The following is a 15,043-nucleotide window of genomic DNA, read 5'->3' as shown; positions in this document are numbered from 1 at the left end:
TTATTCAGATGCTTTCTGTTGAAGGAAAGACAAAAAACATATTTCCATGGGATTATAGGACTTTGAATATAAGAGTTGCTTATGATCAAGTTGTAGGAAATATGTGGAAATACCTTGTTATTTAGTTCAATCCTTTCACTTTGCAGATGAAAAAAAAATTGGGGCTTAATAATATTAATATCACATCATTACTATGTAGGAGTCAAGATTTAAATTTAGGAACCCTAATTTCAGATCCACTCCACTGCCTGTGATCTGAATTAACATCTTCAACCATATAAATCTATATCCATAAAGACGTATTCACCACCATTTGGTAGAGTTGCTTTTGTTTTGGTGGTGGTAGTATTTCTTTGGGATATTCAATTTTTGGATGAAAATGATATGTCAGTTGCTTGGGAATTCCACCTAAATTAAATACAATTGAAAGTTTTAAGGCTATAATCAAGCCTGTATTTAGATTTGTTTTTCACAGATGAATTTAACATCAAACCTGATAAAATTGTGGTTTTATGATGAATAATTAAAGAATATGTGTTAAAATATTGTGAACTCAATGTCAAACCCACTTAAAACAAGTGGATGCAATAAAATGTGCATACATAACATAATAACATTTTTTAAGGTGTAAAAATGTGTGAGGTTTATTGGATGTCAATAAATTCAATTATGGTACTTGGTCCCAATTAATTCGTGTAAAGCCATAAACTAATATGATCTATAATTCTGAAGGATCTTCAAGAGCCTCTTTTTCATGTAGGAAAACTGAGGCCCTGAGAAGGGAAGTGGTTTGCCCAATATTACCCAATTAGTAAGTGAGAAACTGCCATTGATTCCAATTTCTAGTCTCTGAATACACGACTATTTCTTGTCTTCTATGCTTCCTTCCTGTCCCAAATTCATTCAGAACACAGGACTAAAAGAGGTTATTTATATCTATTTATCTTTATCCTCTGAAAATGAAGAATTAACCAATATAGAGTAGGAATGGCGGTATTATTGGGTGGGTTAAAATGCTATAAGACCACAACCGAGTCACTGGGAGGTGACTCTTAAGGAATCTTATGTAGGGAGCATCATTGTCCTAAACATTTCTTTCTCCTAGTAAAGTTCAAAGCTACAGGAGCATATTTTCCCCACTAGAATAAACTTTATGTAATGCTATTGGTTTCCACAAAGTGTTGGGAAAGGATTGAGGGAAAAGGACAAAAACACCTGATAGTTTTCTATTTAAAATATTTATTTTCACTCATTGAGTGCAGTGATCAATTGATTCTGAAGTGTTATCAGAGTTCTTGAAATGCTAATATACTGGAGCAAAATTCTGGTTATTTCTCTGGTGAGAACCCAAAACTCATAATACAGAGGAAGTAAATAGCCTTCAATAGCTGTGGTGTGGGAAATAGTAAAAAGACACAGACTGAAGTCTTGGCTCTAGCACTTCTTAATTTCCTCACTAGAAATTATCACAATGGTTTTCTCAGCTTTAATTTTCCCATGTATAAAATTAGGATAACATGACTTACGTTGCCTATTTCATGGTGCTGTTATGAAGAAAGTGCTTTTCTTCTATTTTTCCACATGAGAGTGTAGTGGAAAGAGGGGTGGACTTGGCACTAAAAAGACATGATTTCAAATATTTATTATGTGTGTGCCCCTAGACAAGTCATTTATCCCGTTTCAGCCTCATTTTCCTTCTCTATAAAATTGGGGTAGTAAGAGTGTCTACCTTATATGGAACAAATAAGATGACTTGGAAAAACTGCTTTGCAAACTGTGAAGTACTAAGTACAAATTAGTTATTCTTGTTAATATATATATCTAAAATATTTCCCTTATTATTCCAAAATCTAAAACTGCAAGATGTGTAGTCTGTTCTATGGAATGGAAGATGTTACTCAGGGTCAAGAAAGTCTGAGAGTGAAACCCTGACTCTGAAAAAAAGTAGCAGTATAAATCATTTACTTACTTCTTACCCCCTGACAGTTCATCAATCAAATAGGTATTTCCCAAATACCAATCCTTAGCAAGTACACATATAAATAGATACATACATATATTCATATATATATATTATATATATATATACACACACACATACACATATACACACATATACATACACATATATACACATATATCACACATTTGCAGATATATGTCTATATAAACATAAATACATGTACTGTGTACTTGACATCTTGTTATCATACATCTCAGTGATACTAATATCACTTTGCTATTTCTACTGTCTTCAGAAGGGATAGCTTATTGTATAGGGCAAAGGAAGGATGCTGATAGATTAGTGCTGATTTAGTAGATAGATTTTAGATAATTGAACTTAAAATTTCCATTTTCGATTTCTCAAATACCCAGCATTTCAAAGGCATTTACCTTTATAAACTTGAACTCACATTCAGTATTTGTTTTGCTTTGGTTGACTGTACACTGGGTCTACAAAAAGACCTTTTAAAAAATAATTAAGTCTATCTAAAACAAGGAATGAAATGGACCAGCATTTGACTGGTAGTAGTCCTTGGGCTGCCTAACGACCATGCCAAGTTTGGGTCAGTATAGAACACTCTACTGAAACTCATTAGCTAAAAGCCAAACACATTATCATTGCACATTATCCCTACTATTTTGAATACTTTAGTTTGTTGAAGATTCCTTGAATTTTTAAAAAAATGTATAAAGAGAGGAAAAATTAAAAAAAAACTTACATGTTCTTGATATTTTGTCTTTTATAAGTAACAAGAAGAGGTTCTGAATGAATTGCCCAGTCTCTGTTTTCTCAGAAGTCTCTGTCTCACCCCTTCTTCCACACCTTCAGGTCTCACCCATGAATACCTCAGTATACAGAGGAGCCAATTCTATAGCAGGATTATAAGATTTCTTCTTGAAAAAAGGGAATATTTTCTTTCCAAGAAGCATAATTTCATCCCCTTTATCTTGGGGAGATATTCTCCCTCAAGTGTCCCTTTCCTTGGGAGTTGTTATTAGGAGATAAACTAATTAGATGGAACTTAACCATCTTCATAACTTAAACTGGTCCATAGAGATCCTGTTGAATATGAATATGCAACAATTTCTTTCTTTTAACTGAAGGAATTTTTATTTTCTTGCTGAATTGTTTTTCAAATATTCAAACTTCTTTGCAAAAACAAACACTCTTGGGATAACTCTGTACTCACAGTATTAATTTTAGTTCCCCATATAAGCTCCTATTTCAATGGAACCTTGAAGTTTCTTTGTTTAACTTTAGAATTTTGTAGAAATATAACGTATTGGGATTTTAGGGGGTAAAGTTTTAGATCTGGAATTGGTAGACATGAGTTCCAATACAATTTAATTGTGTATTCTTTGAAAAATCAATTAACTTCATGGGGCTTCAATTTCACTGTTTCTAATATAGAGATAATAATTGTTCTGCTATCCACCTTGAGTTTTGAGCTTTTAGCAAAATTTCAAATGCTATAGAAAAATGAATTATTATAATTGTTATTAGAAAAGATTTTCAATCACATATATTTCCTTAATAGCAATAAGATTCCCCACTTTTCAGTTCTGAATATTTTGCAGAACACTTTTACATATAGCAACCAGATCACCACAATGATCTTATTAGCTTGGGAGAGTAGTACTACCATCCTATTTTTTAAGCAGAGGAAATGATGAGGTAAGGGACTTATCCAAAGTTACAATTTAGTTGTTTCAAGTTGAGGAAAAATTCTAGGATATTAAAAATTCTAGAAGTTTTAGAAATATCAAGATTTTAAGGATATGGTCAGAATATGATCAGAGAGTAAATAAACCCTTGTACTGAAACTCAATATTCTTTTTAATAGCTTTCCCCCTCAAAATGTAAAAGTAATTTTTAACATTGATGTTATGAAAACCTTGTGTTCCACATTCTTCTTTCTCTCGTTTCCCCACTCCCTCCCACAGACAGCAAATAACCCTCTATAGGTTAAATATGTGCAATTCTTCTAAAGATATTTCTATATTCCTCATGCTGCACACAAAAAATCAGATCAAAAAGTGAAAGAAAAAAAAGCCAAGCAAACAAGGATAACAAAAAAGTGAAAACACTGTGCTTTGAACCACATTCAGTTTCCATATTCTTTCCCTGGCTGACTATGGCTCTCTTCAACACAAGTCCGTTGGAATTGTCTAGAATCACCTCCTCGTTAAAAAAAGCAAGTCCACCACAGTTGATCACACAATCTTGTTGTTTTTCTGAGTCAGTACTGACACACCACAGGTGCTTCTGCTTCTCTGCTGCTCAGCTGCAGCTTTGCTGCTGCCTGTAGAGGAAGCTTGGTAAACTTCCCTTGCCCTAAAAGCAGATCCCAACTTTTTTTAATGAGCAAAAAGGCAAAGAGGACTCTAACTATAGATAGTTTCTTTGGTGAAAGAGAAGAATATACTTCAAATCCTGAGGAGACTATAAGCAGATTGTCTTTACATGAAGCTCCAAAAGGTGATATAACCTGATCCCCACCACACAAGGCTCTCCTAAAAAAATTTAAAAGGATCTCAAAAAAGAGCTAGAAGAACAATGGGGAAAGAAAAGGAAAACTTTGTAAGAGGGTTTAGAAAAGGCATATAACTCATTAAAACATAGATTTGATAAAGTGAGAAAAAACAACTTCCTGAAAAACAGAATTAGTGAATTGGAAAAGGAAAATAAAAAGAAGTAAAAAGAGTAAAAAAAAGAAAATAATTCACTAAAAATCAGAATTGAACAAATGGAAATGAATGACACGATGAGACATCAAGAATCAGTCAAGCAAACCCTCCCCCCAAAAGAAAAAAAAATAGAACAAATGTAAATATCTACTTGGGAAAACAACTGACCTGTAAAATAGATCTAGGAGAGACAATCTAAGGATTATTGGACTCCCTGAAAACCATGATGACAAAAAGAACCTACATGCTATTTTTCAGGAAATCATCATAGACAACTGTCCAGATGTCATAGAATCAAAAGGTAAAATAGCCACTGAAAGAATTCACTGAAAGAACCCCCAAAATTACAACTCCAAGGAATATTATGGCTAAATTTCAGAACATTACACCAAGGAAAAAATATTACAAGCAGCCAAAAAAAAAAACAATTCAAATACTGAGGAGCCACAATTTAGATTACTAAGGATCTAGCAGCTTCTACCTTAAAAGATCAAAGGACCTGGAATCTGATATTCCAAAAGGCAAAGGAACATGGAATGCAGCCAAGAATGAACTACTCTGCTAAACTGAGCATTTTCTTCCAGTGAAGAAAATGGACATTCAATGAAACAAGTGAATTCCATTTATTTCTGATTAAAAGACCAGAACTAAATTTTAAAAAATGGTCTCCAAATATAGGAAACAAGAAAAGCATAAAAAGGTAAAAAGAAGTCTTGAGAAACATATTTCTGTTATGGCTATACATAGAGAGTACATGTATAATTTGATTTTATTATTATAATATAAAAAAGAAACTAGAGGTAGAAAGGGGATTGTACCAGAAAAAGGGAAAAGTAGAGGCAAAAAGAGTGTAATTACAGCTCATGAAGAGGCAAAATAAACCTATTATATTTGAGGAAAAGAAGGGAGGAGGGTGAACATTGTGGGAATCTTACTCTCATCAAGTTTGGCTCAAGGAGAAAATATTAGCCATGTTTAATTTACAGAGAAACTTCTGTCACCTTATTAAAAAGTGGGAGGGGAACGAAGAAAAGGGAAGGGGTAGGATAAATAGAAGTGATACAGAAATAGTAGAGGAAAGGTATAAGAAAAAGGGAGGGATTCTAAAGAGGGAGAGATTCTAATGGGGGAGGACTGATTGAGGCAAGTGGTGCTCATAAGTTAAATACTGGGGAAGGGAAAAAGAGGAAAAGGAAAGAGAAAAGTATAATCTGGGTTTAATAAGATGGCAGGAAATACAGTATTAGTAGTTTAAACCATAAATGTGAATGGGGTGAACTGTCCCATAAAGTGGAAACAGCAGACTGGATTAAAAGCCAGAATCCTACAATATGTTGTTTACAAGAAACACATTTAAAGCAGAGTGATACATACAGAGTAAAGGTTATAGGCTGGAGCAGAATCTATTATGCTTCAGGTGAAGCTTCAGGTAGCCATCCTGATCTCAGATCAAGCAAAAGCAAAAACTAATCTCATTAAAAGAGATAAGAAAGGAAAATATATCTTGTTAAAGGGTACTATAGATAATGAAGCAATACCAATACTAAATATATAGGCATCAAGTGGTATAGCATGGAAATTCCTAAAGGAGATGTTACGAAAGCTTCAAGAAGAAATAGATAGTAAAAGTATAATAGTGGGGAATCTCAACCTTACACTCTCAGAACTAGATAAATAAAAAAGAAAGAAAGAAAGAAACAAACAAATAAATAAATAAATAAGAAAGAAAGAAAGAAGAAAGAAGTTAAAAAGATAAACAGAATACTAGAAATGTTAGGTATTAAAGATCTTTGGAGAAAATTCAGTGGAGACAGAAAGGAGTACACGTTCTTCTTGTCAGTTCATGGAACCTATAAAAATTGACCAGATATTAGGACATAAAGACCTCAAAATCAAATGCAGAAAGGCAGAAATAGTAAGTGCATTTTTTTTTTCAGATCACCGTGCAATAAAAATTACATTCAATAAAAAGCCAGAGGAAAATAGACCAAAAAGTAATTAGAAACTAAATAATCTCATCCTAAAGAATGAATGGGTGAAACAGCAAATCATAGACACAATTAATAATTTCATCCAAGAGAATGACAATAATGAGACACATACCAAAATTTGTGGGATGCAGCCAAAGGGGCAATAAGGGGAAATTTTATTTCTCTAGAGACCTATTTGCATAAAATAGAGAAAGAGAAGATCAATGAATTAGGCTTGCAACTAAAAAAAAAAAAACCTAGAAAAAGCACAAATTAAAAGCCCCTAATGAAACACTAAACTTGAAATTCTAAAAATAAAAGAAGAGATCAGTAAAATTGAACCTAAAAAACTATTGAATTAATAAATAAAACTGAGAGTAGTTTTATGAAAAGCCCAACAAAATAGATAACCTTTTGGTAAATTTGATTAGAAAAGAGAAAGAGGAAAATCAAATTGTTAGTTTTAAAAATGAAAAGGGAGAACTTTCCATTAATGAAGAGGAAATTAGAGAATAATTAGGAGTTACTTTGCCCAACTTTATGCCAATAAATTTGATAACCTAAGTGATATGGAGGAATACCTACAAAAATATAGGTTGCCTGGATTAACAGAGGAGGAAGTAAATTGCTTAAATAGTCCCATTTTAGAAAAAAGAAATGGAACAAGTTATTAATCTCCTAATTAATCCTAAAAAAATCTCCAGGACCAGATGGATTTACATGTGAATTCTACCAAACATTTAAAGAACAATTAATCTCAATATTATGTAAACTATTTGAGAAAAATAAGCAATGAAGGAGTTCTACCCAATTCCTTTTATGACACAGAAATGGTACTGACACCTAAACGAGGTAGGGTGAAAACAGAGAAAGAATATTATAGACCAATCTCCCTAATGGATATTGATGCAAAAATCTTAAATAAAATATTAGCAAAGAGATTACAGAAAATCATCCCCAGGATAATACATCATGACCAAGTAGAATTTATACCAGGAATGCAGAGCTGGTTCAATATTAGGAAAATTATAGCATAATTGTCTATATCAATAACAAAACCCATATGATCATCTCAATAAATGGAGAAAAAGCATTTGATAAACTCCAACCCATTCCTATTAAAACACTGGAAAGTATAGGAATAAATGAATTTTTCCTTAAAATAGGCAGTAGCATCTATTTTAAACCATTAGTTAGCATCATATGTAATGCAGATAAACTGAAACCATTCCCAATAAGGTCAGGAGTGAAACAAGGTGCCCACTATCACCATTACTATACAATATTGTATTAGAAATGTTAGCTTTGGCAATAAGAGATGAAAAAGAGATTAAAAGAATTAGAGTAGGTAATGAGTAAACCAAATTATCACTCTTTGCTGATGATAAGATAGTATATTTAGAGAACCCCAGAGAATCTCCTAAAATGCTATTAGAAATAATCCACAATTTTAGCAAAGTTGCAGGATACAAAATAAATCCACATAAATCATCAGCATTTTTATACCTCACTAACAAAATCCAACAGCAAGATATACAAAGAGAAATTCCATTTAAAATAACTGTCAATAGTATAAAATATTTGGGAATCTATCTGCTGAGGGAAAGTCAGGAACTCTATGAGCAAAACTACAAAACACTTTCCACACAAATAAAGTCAGAGCTAAACAATTGGAAATATATATATTCAGAGAGAGAGAGAGAGAGAGAGAGAGAGAGAGAGAGAGAGAGAGAATTAACTCACATTTATAAGAAATCAAGCCATTCTCCAATTGATAAATGGCCAAAGGATATGAAAAATTTTCAGATGAAGAAATTGAAACTATTTCTAATCATATGAAAAGGTGCTCCAAATCACTATTGATCAGAGAAATGAAGATTAAGACAACTCTGAGAAACCACTACACACCTCTCAGATTTGCTAAGGTGACAGTAAAAGTTAATGATGAATATTGGAGGAGATGTGGAAAAACTGGGACACTGATACATTGTTGGTGCACCTATGAATGGATCCAGCCATTCTAGACAACAATTTGGAACTATGCTCAAAATGTTATCAAACTGTGCATGGCTTTTGACCCAGCAGTTTGACTACTGGGATTATATCCAAAGAAATCTTAAGGGAGGTAAAGGGACCCACATGTGGAAAAATGTTTGTGGCAGCCTTTTTGTATTGGCCAGAAACTGGAAACTGAATGGATGTCCAACAATTGGAGAATTGCTGAATAAATTAGGGCATATGAATGTTATAGAATATTATTGTTCTATAAGAAATGAACAACAGGATGATTTCAGAGAGACCTGGAGAGATTTACATGAATTGATGCTAAGTGAAATGAGCAGAACCAGGAGATCATTATACATGGCAATAACAAGACTATATGAAGATCAATTCTGATGAATATGGCTCTTTTCAATAATGAGATAATTTAAACAAGCTCCAATTGTTCAATAATGAAGAGAGCCATCTACACCCAGGGAGAGGACTATGGAAAATAAGTGTGGATCACAACATAGCATTTCCACTCCTTCTGTTATTGCCTGCTTGCATTATTGTTTTCCTTCTCAGGTGTTTTTCTTTCTTTCTAAATCTGATTTTTCTTGTGCAGCAAGATAACTGTATAAATATTTATACCTATATTGGATAATATAAATAACATATTGTTAAACATATCTAACATGCATTGGGCTACCTGCCATCTGGGGAGGGATTGGGAGGAAGGAGGGAAAATTCAGAACAGAAAGTTTTGCAAGGGTCAATATTGAAAAATTATCCATGCATATGTTTTGTAAATAAAAAGCTATAATAATAATGATAATGATAAAATTTTAAAAAAAGTTATCAAACGGTGCATACCCTTTGATCCAGCAGTGTTACTACTGGGCATATATCTCAAAGAGATCTTAAAGGAGGGAAAGGCACCCACATGTGAAAAAATGTTTGGGGCAGCCCTCTTTGTAGTGGCAAGAAACTGAAAACTGAGTGGATGCCAATCAGTTGGAGAATGGCTGAATAAGTTGTGGTATATGAATTTTATGGAATATTATTGTTCTATAAGAAACAATCAGCAGCATGATTTCAGAGAGGCTTGGAGAGGCCTACATGAAGTGATGTTAAGTGAAAGGAGCAGAACCAGGAGATCACTATACATGGCAACAAGAAGACTTTATGATGATCAATTCTGATGGATATGGCTCTCTTCAACAATGAGATGATTCAAACAAGATCCACTTGTTCAGTGATGGAGAAAGCTATCTACACTAAAAGAAAGAACTGTGGGAACAGAGTGTGGACCACAACATAGCATTCTCACTCTTTCTGTTATTTTCTTGCATTTTGTTTTCTTTCTCAGTTTTTCTTTTTCTTCTTTCTTGATCTGATGTTTTTCTGCAGCAAGATAACTGTATAATTATGTATAAATATGTTGGATTTAACACGTATTTTAACATATTTAATATGTATTGGACTACCTGCCAGCTGGGGAATGGGGTGGTGCAAAGGAGGGGAAAATTTGCAACAAAATGTTTTGCAAGAGTCAATGTTGGGAAAATTACTCACGCATATGTTTTGTAAATTAAAAAAATTAATAAAAATATATAAAAAATTGAGTTCAAAATTCTCTCATTCTTTTCTGTCTGTTCTTAACTCCTGAGTAGATCAACAATATGGTGTTGAATATATATGAAAAGTAATAGAAAATGATCTACATATTAGCTATGTTGCAGAAGAAAACAAATGCAAAAATAAACAAGAAAAATAAAATGAAAAAGTATGCTTCAATCTAGCAAAATAGATATAAGAATGTTTATTGAAAGATTAACAAGATTAACAATTCACTATTATTTTTGGCTTTACATTGTTGTAGCTTTGCAAATTTCCTAGTAGTTTCACATTTGGCATATTATAATTAATCTGAGATATGAAAATTATAAAAATATTTTTGTATAGTTATTGTATATACACATATATTCTTATAGTCACATTCATGTAATACTTTGCTAGCATCAAATAAATCAGCAGGGTATCCAATGGTATTTGTATACCAATGGCTCATAAGGATAGAAAATTCACACTTTTCCCTCTACAGAATTTTTTTTGTTTGTTTACTGTTTCCCTATCTTTTTTTGGCAAGGTAATCTTTCTTTAGAATTATTTTCAGAGTATTTTAATATATTAATTTTCTCAAAATTCCTGATTTCCTAGATTCTGTTCCCAAGGTTATGGTTCTTAGTATTTTATCCTTCTTCTTTTAGTAAAATAAAATAAAATGAAACAAATAAAATTACAGTTTTTACAACTTCAAAATATTTTAACCTCATCTTGAACAGGTAGCTCTAAGAGACTTCTGCCAGGGCACATAGATATATTGAGTTGGTGTATTTCCTCTTTTCTTATGCTCTCGCTGATCAGTCTTACTGCAGTAAAATTTCAACTGTGGTACTGTCTTTGACATAAAACTATATAGGAGCTCCACAACTTGGGACAAATATAGTCAAACTGTGGAGGAGAATGGGGAAATAGACATGACATGGAGTTCAAAAGTGGACAAATTACTATTAATGGATGTTAGATTAGAGAGTGGTCATAGCATATGAGTAACTTTCAGGTCAGAATCTTCAAAAGATGGAAGGTTTAAAATAGCAAAGAAGACTGAAAACTTAGTACTGAACTTCTTGAGGAGATAGAGTGAATGTAGGTTCATAGATGATGGTAATAAGAATCTGAATAGAATGAAATGACTTTTAAAGCAGAAATAGTTACTGAATGATGGTGGTAAAGTAAATAACTAAGTTTGGTGATAAGGAGCTAAGAGAATGTTAACTTCTCCTGGATCTATGTGTCAGGTCATGTGAGAGAATGAAAAATCAACTTTGGAAAGGGTAGTAACAATTATGGTGTCTTTGGTAGTTCCAAGAAGATGGAAAATATATGTGAAGAGCAATGTACAATCATAGGAAAACAGTTTGGAGATAGGAGAGACTCAGGACTTCATTACTTTAAAACTTTTTCTTACAGATATAGAAATTGAATCCCAGAGATGTTAAGAATGAAAAAATGAATTCAAAACATTAATGTGCTTGATATGTGGCAAACATTCTGCAGCAGACACCATATAAAAGCAAAAATAATCTTTATCCTTAAGAAGCTTATACTGTAAGACCATAGACATAGAGAAAGGGTGGCCAGAGAGGGATACTTTAATGGAGAACAATTACAGGGATGTGAATTGGGGTGCATATTGACATGCTCCATTAAGTAGCAATAGCAAAATTTATCTGAACATGGTTCCAGAACTGCAGTGAGGTAGTGTAGTGAAGTTGGTTGTTAGGATTGTCAGGAACATAGCCCAGAAGGAAGGAAATGAAGCATGATTGAGGCTTTCATAATATATTGTGTCATATGAAGGCATTACCAATCTGGATGAAAGGATTACGAGCTGGATGGGTCAATTCTCAGGAAAGAAATTAAAGGCATGAAAGAGTTAGAATCCCACATGCCTAATGTCAGAAACTTTAAGAAATAGTATATTAATTTAGCTTCTCTTTCTATGAATCCAATGCTAATTCCCTAAATTACAAAAAAGACATATTCCTTAAGGTCAAAGGAGAAAGGGGAGTCAGAGGTCAATAGTATCTGGGGGTAAGGTTAGGGTTGTGCTTACTAGTTGAAGGATGAGGAAGAAAAGCAATGTGCTGGTCCTAGGGACCCTATACTTTTGTTGCTGACCTCACACCTGGTTACACACATGATCTAATCTACTCAGTCTAAGCAGATCTCTAGCTACATGGCTCATGCAAAGAGAAAATGTGTAGAGCATATTTTATAAACTAGTGGAAAGACACTCCAGAATATAGATATGCCAGCCATAGGACCCCAATGGTGTTAAGTGCAGCTTGGGAACTTGAAAAGTTTTAGCTCTGGGATGGGGTGTGTGAAGACAGTGAGAAGTGCACCTCCTGCTGTTAGGAATAGTGCATTGTGCAATCAGTATCCGAGGCAAACTCCCAGTTACCCTGTTTTAATTCCAAACTTTGTGATTTTCAAATTCATTTTGTCTCCCATATTCAGAACTACGAGGTAAGGTCTCTTTTTATTCCTCCCAATCATTTATAAAGTTCTTTTGATTGCATCTCTGCATTGTCTTTGATTTGACTCCTCTCAATTCCCCTGACAACAATACTGCCACCTGGACTTTTGCTATAGCTCCTTAAAGATATTTCTTTTTCCTGTCTTGTCTTTCTCCATCCTCTTCTCTAATCCATGTAAAATGTCCTTTAAAGTATCATTTACATGTATCTATTTATCATTTTATTCTTTATTATTCAGTGACTCCATTTTGCGTATCCTTAGAAGTAAAAGTGAACTTTTTATCTGAGTTTTCAATTAGCAATAATTGTTCCTTGATTAGACCTCATTGATGATACTGCCACTGCCTAAAACTCAAGCTCTTTATCTGAATGTCAGCATTTAATTTTTTTAAAAAGTAAATTTTGTGTTGATGGCCATTAAATGGAATCTGTAATATTTGCTTCATAGAGTGGAGTTCATTCATTCACTATACTTACCTGAGTTCTCTTTGTTGAATGCTTTAAATGTTTTCTGCCTTCTGTGCTATAGTTTGATTTTATTGATTAAAATACATTAAATTAAACAAACAGAAACCAATCTTTGTTTTACATTCAAGGTCCTTCACTATCTGGTAGTTTCTTCTCATATTTCTTTCCTCCAAGTCTTCTGTTTCAGCATGATTCTCTCCTACCACATTTGCTCACAGTTCCCAGTGCCTAGAATGACTTTCCCTCCTTTTATTTATTGGGGAGATTTCTATTTCTCTTTGAAATGTCAACTCAAGCGATGATTGTGCTGAACAAGGAATCATATAAAATAAGTTTAAGCTTCCACTGTATAACTTACCACCTATGTGATCTCAAGCAAATCATTTATTCTCCCTCTCTTTGTGAGTGTTGGACTAGGTGGCCTTTCTGTCTCCATATGTGTGATCCTGTGCGCTTCAAGAAGACTTTCTTTTTCAGGGATTACTTCCTCCCTTATACCCAATAGCTCTCTGTTTTGCACTTCTCTGATGTGCTTCTCATGCTAATGTCATGGTACTCCAATTTTTGGTGTAGACAATTCATATTCTGATACAAAATTTAGCAATGGTTCTATGGATGGCATCTTTGACCTCTTTGTTCCTTAGGCTATAGATGAGGGGGTTCAACATGGGGATCACTGATGTATAAAACATAGAGACAAGTTTATTGGTGTCCATAGAGAAACTTGAGTTAGGACGCACATAGACAAAAAAGAGGGTACCATATAAGATGGTGACAGCAGTGAGATGAGAAGAGCAGGTGGAGAAGGCTTTCTGTCTGCCTTCTGCAGATTGGATCCTGAGGATGGCTGTGAGGATGTAGATGTAGGAGACCAGGATGATCAGACCACTAAAAGTACCAACAATCCCAGCAATAACAAAAACTAATAACTTGTTGATGCTGGTATCAGCACATATAAGGGAGAGGAGAGGGAAAATGTCACAAAAGAAATGATTGATGACATTTGGGCCACAAAAAGGGAGGCGGAAAGCAGCAGGAGTGTGAATCATGGCGTCTATGAATCCAGCAGCATAGGGCATAGCCACAAGCTGGTTGCAATGTTTCTGAGACATTACAATGGAGTAAAGCAATGGGTTACAGATTGCAACATAGCGATCATAGGCCATGGATGCCAAGAGGAAACATTCAATAGCCACAAAACACCCAAAAAACCATTGTTGTAAGACACATCCCAGGAAAGAAATGGTCTTTCTCTCCTCAAAGAAGTCTCTAAGCATTTTGGGAGCTACTATCGATGAAAAGCTCATGTCCACAAAAGATAGGTGGCTGAGGAAAAAATATATGGGGGTATGAAGGTGGACATCAACCCATATAAGAATGATCATTCCTAGGTTGGCTGTCATGTTAATGAGATAAAAAGATAGAAATAGAAGGAAAAGGATGACCTGTAGCTTTGGATGATACTTCAGTCCCACAAAAATGAACTCTGTAACTCCAGTGTAGTTTCCACTGGCCATTAATTCAGATGCTTTCTGTTAAAGGAAAGACAAAAAACATATTTCCATGGGATTATGGACTTTGACTATAAGACTTGCTTATGATCATGTTGTAGGAAATATGTGGAAATACCTTGTTATTTAGTTCAATCCTTTCATTTTGCAGATGAAAAAAACTGGGGCATAAGAACATTAATATCACATCATTACTCTGTAGGAGTCAAGATTTAAATTTAGAAATCTTAATTTCAGATCCACTCCACTGCCTTGTGATCTGAATTAACATCTTCAACCATATAAATCTATATCCACAAAAAAAATATGCACC

The 15,043-nt window shown here is 33.8% G+C and overlaps 1 protein-coding gene across 1 annotated transcript; it reads right to left on the bottom strand.

The window, feature by feature from the left end:
* Positions 1 to 13,797: 13,797 nt before the first annotated feature.
* LOC127541001 (olfactory receptor 1009-like) lies at positions 13,798 to 14,736 on the bottom strand. The gene has a single exon (XM_051966038.1). It carries the CDS (start codon positions 14,734 to 14,736, stop codon positions 13,798 to 13,800), a length of 939 nt encoding a protein of 312 aa, XP_051821998.1.
* Positions 14,737 to 15,043: the final 307 nt, after the last annotated feature.

The sequence above is a fragment of the Antechinus flavipes genome, chromosome 6 (assembly GCF_016432865.1).
Source record: "Antechinus flavipes isolate AdamAnt ecotype Samford, QLD, Australia chromosome 6, AdamAnt_v2, whole genome shotgun sequence".
Classification (NCBI taxonomy): Eukaryota; Metazoa; Chordata; class Mammalia; order Dasyuromorphia; family Dasyuridae; genus Antechinus; species Antechinus flavipes.
Note: the sequence above shows the minus strand (reverse complement) of the source record. Positions and strands in the feature narration are given on the sequence as shown.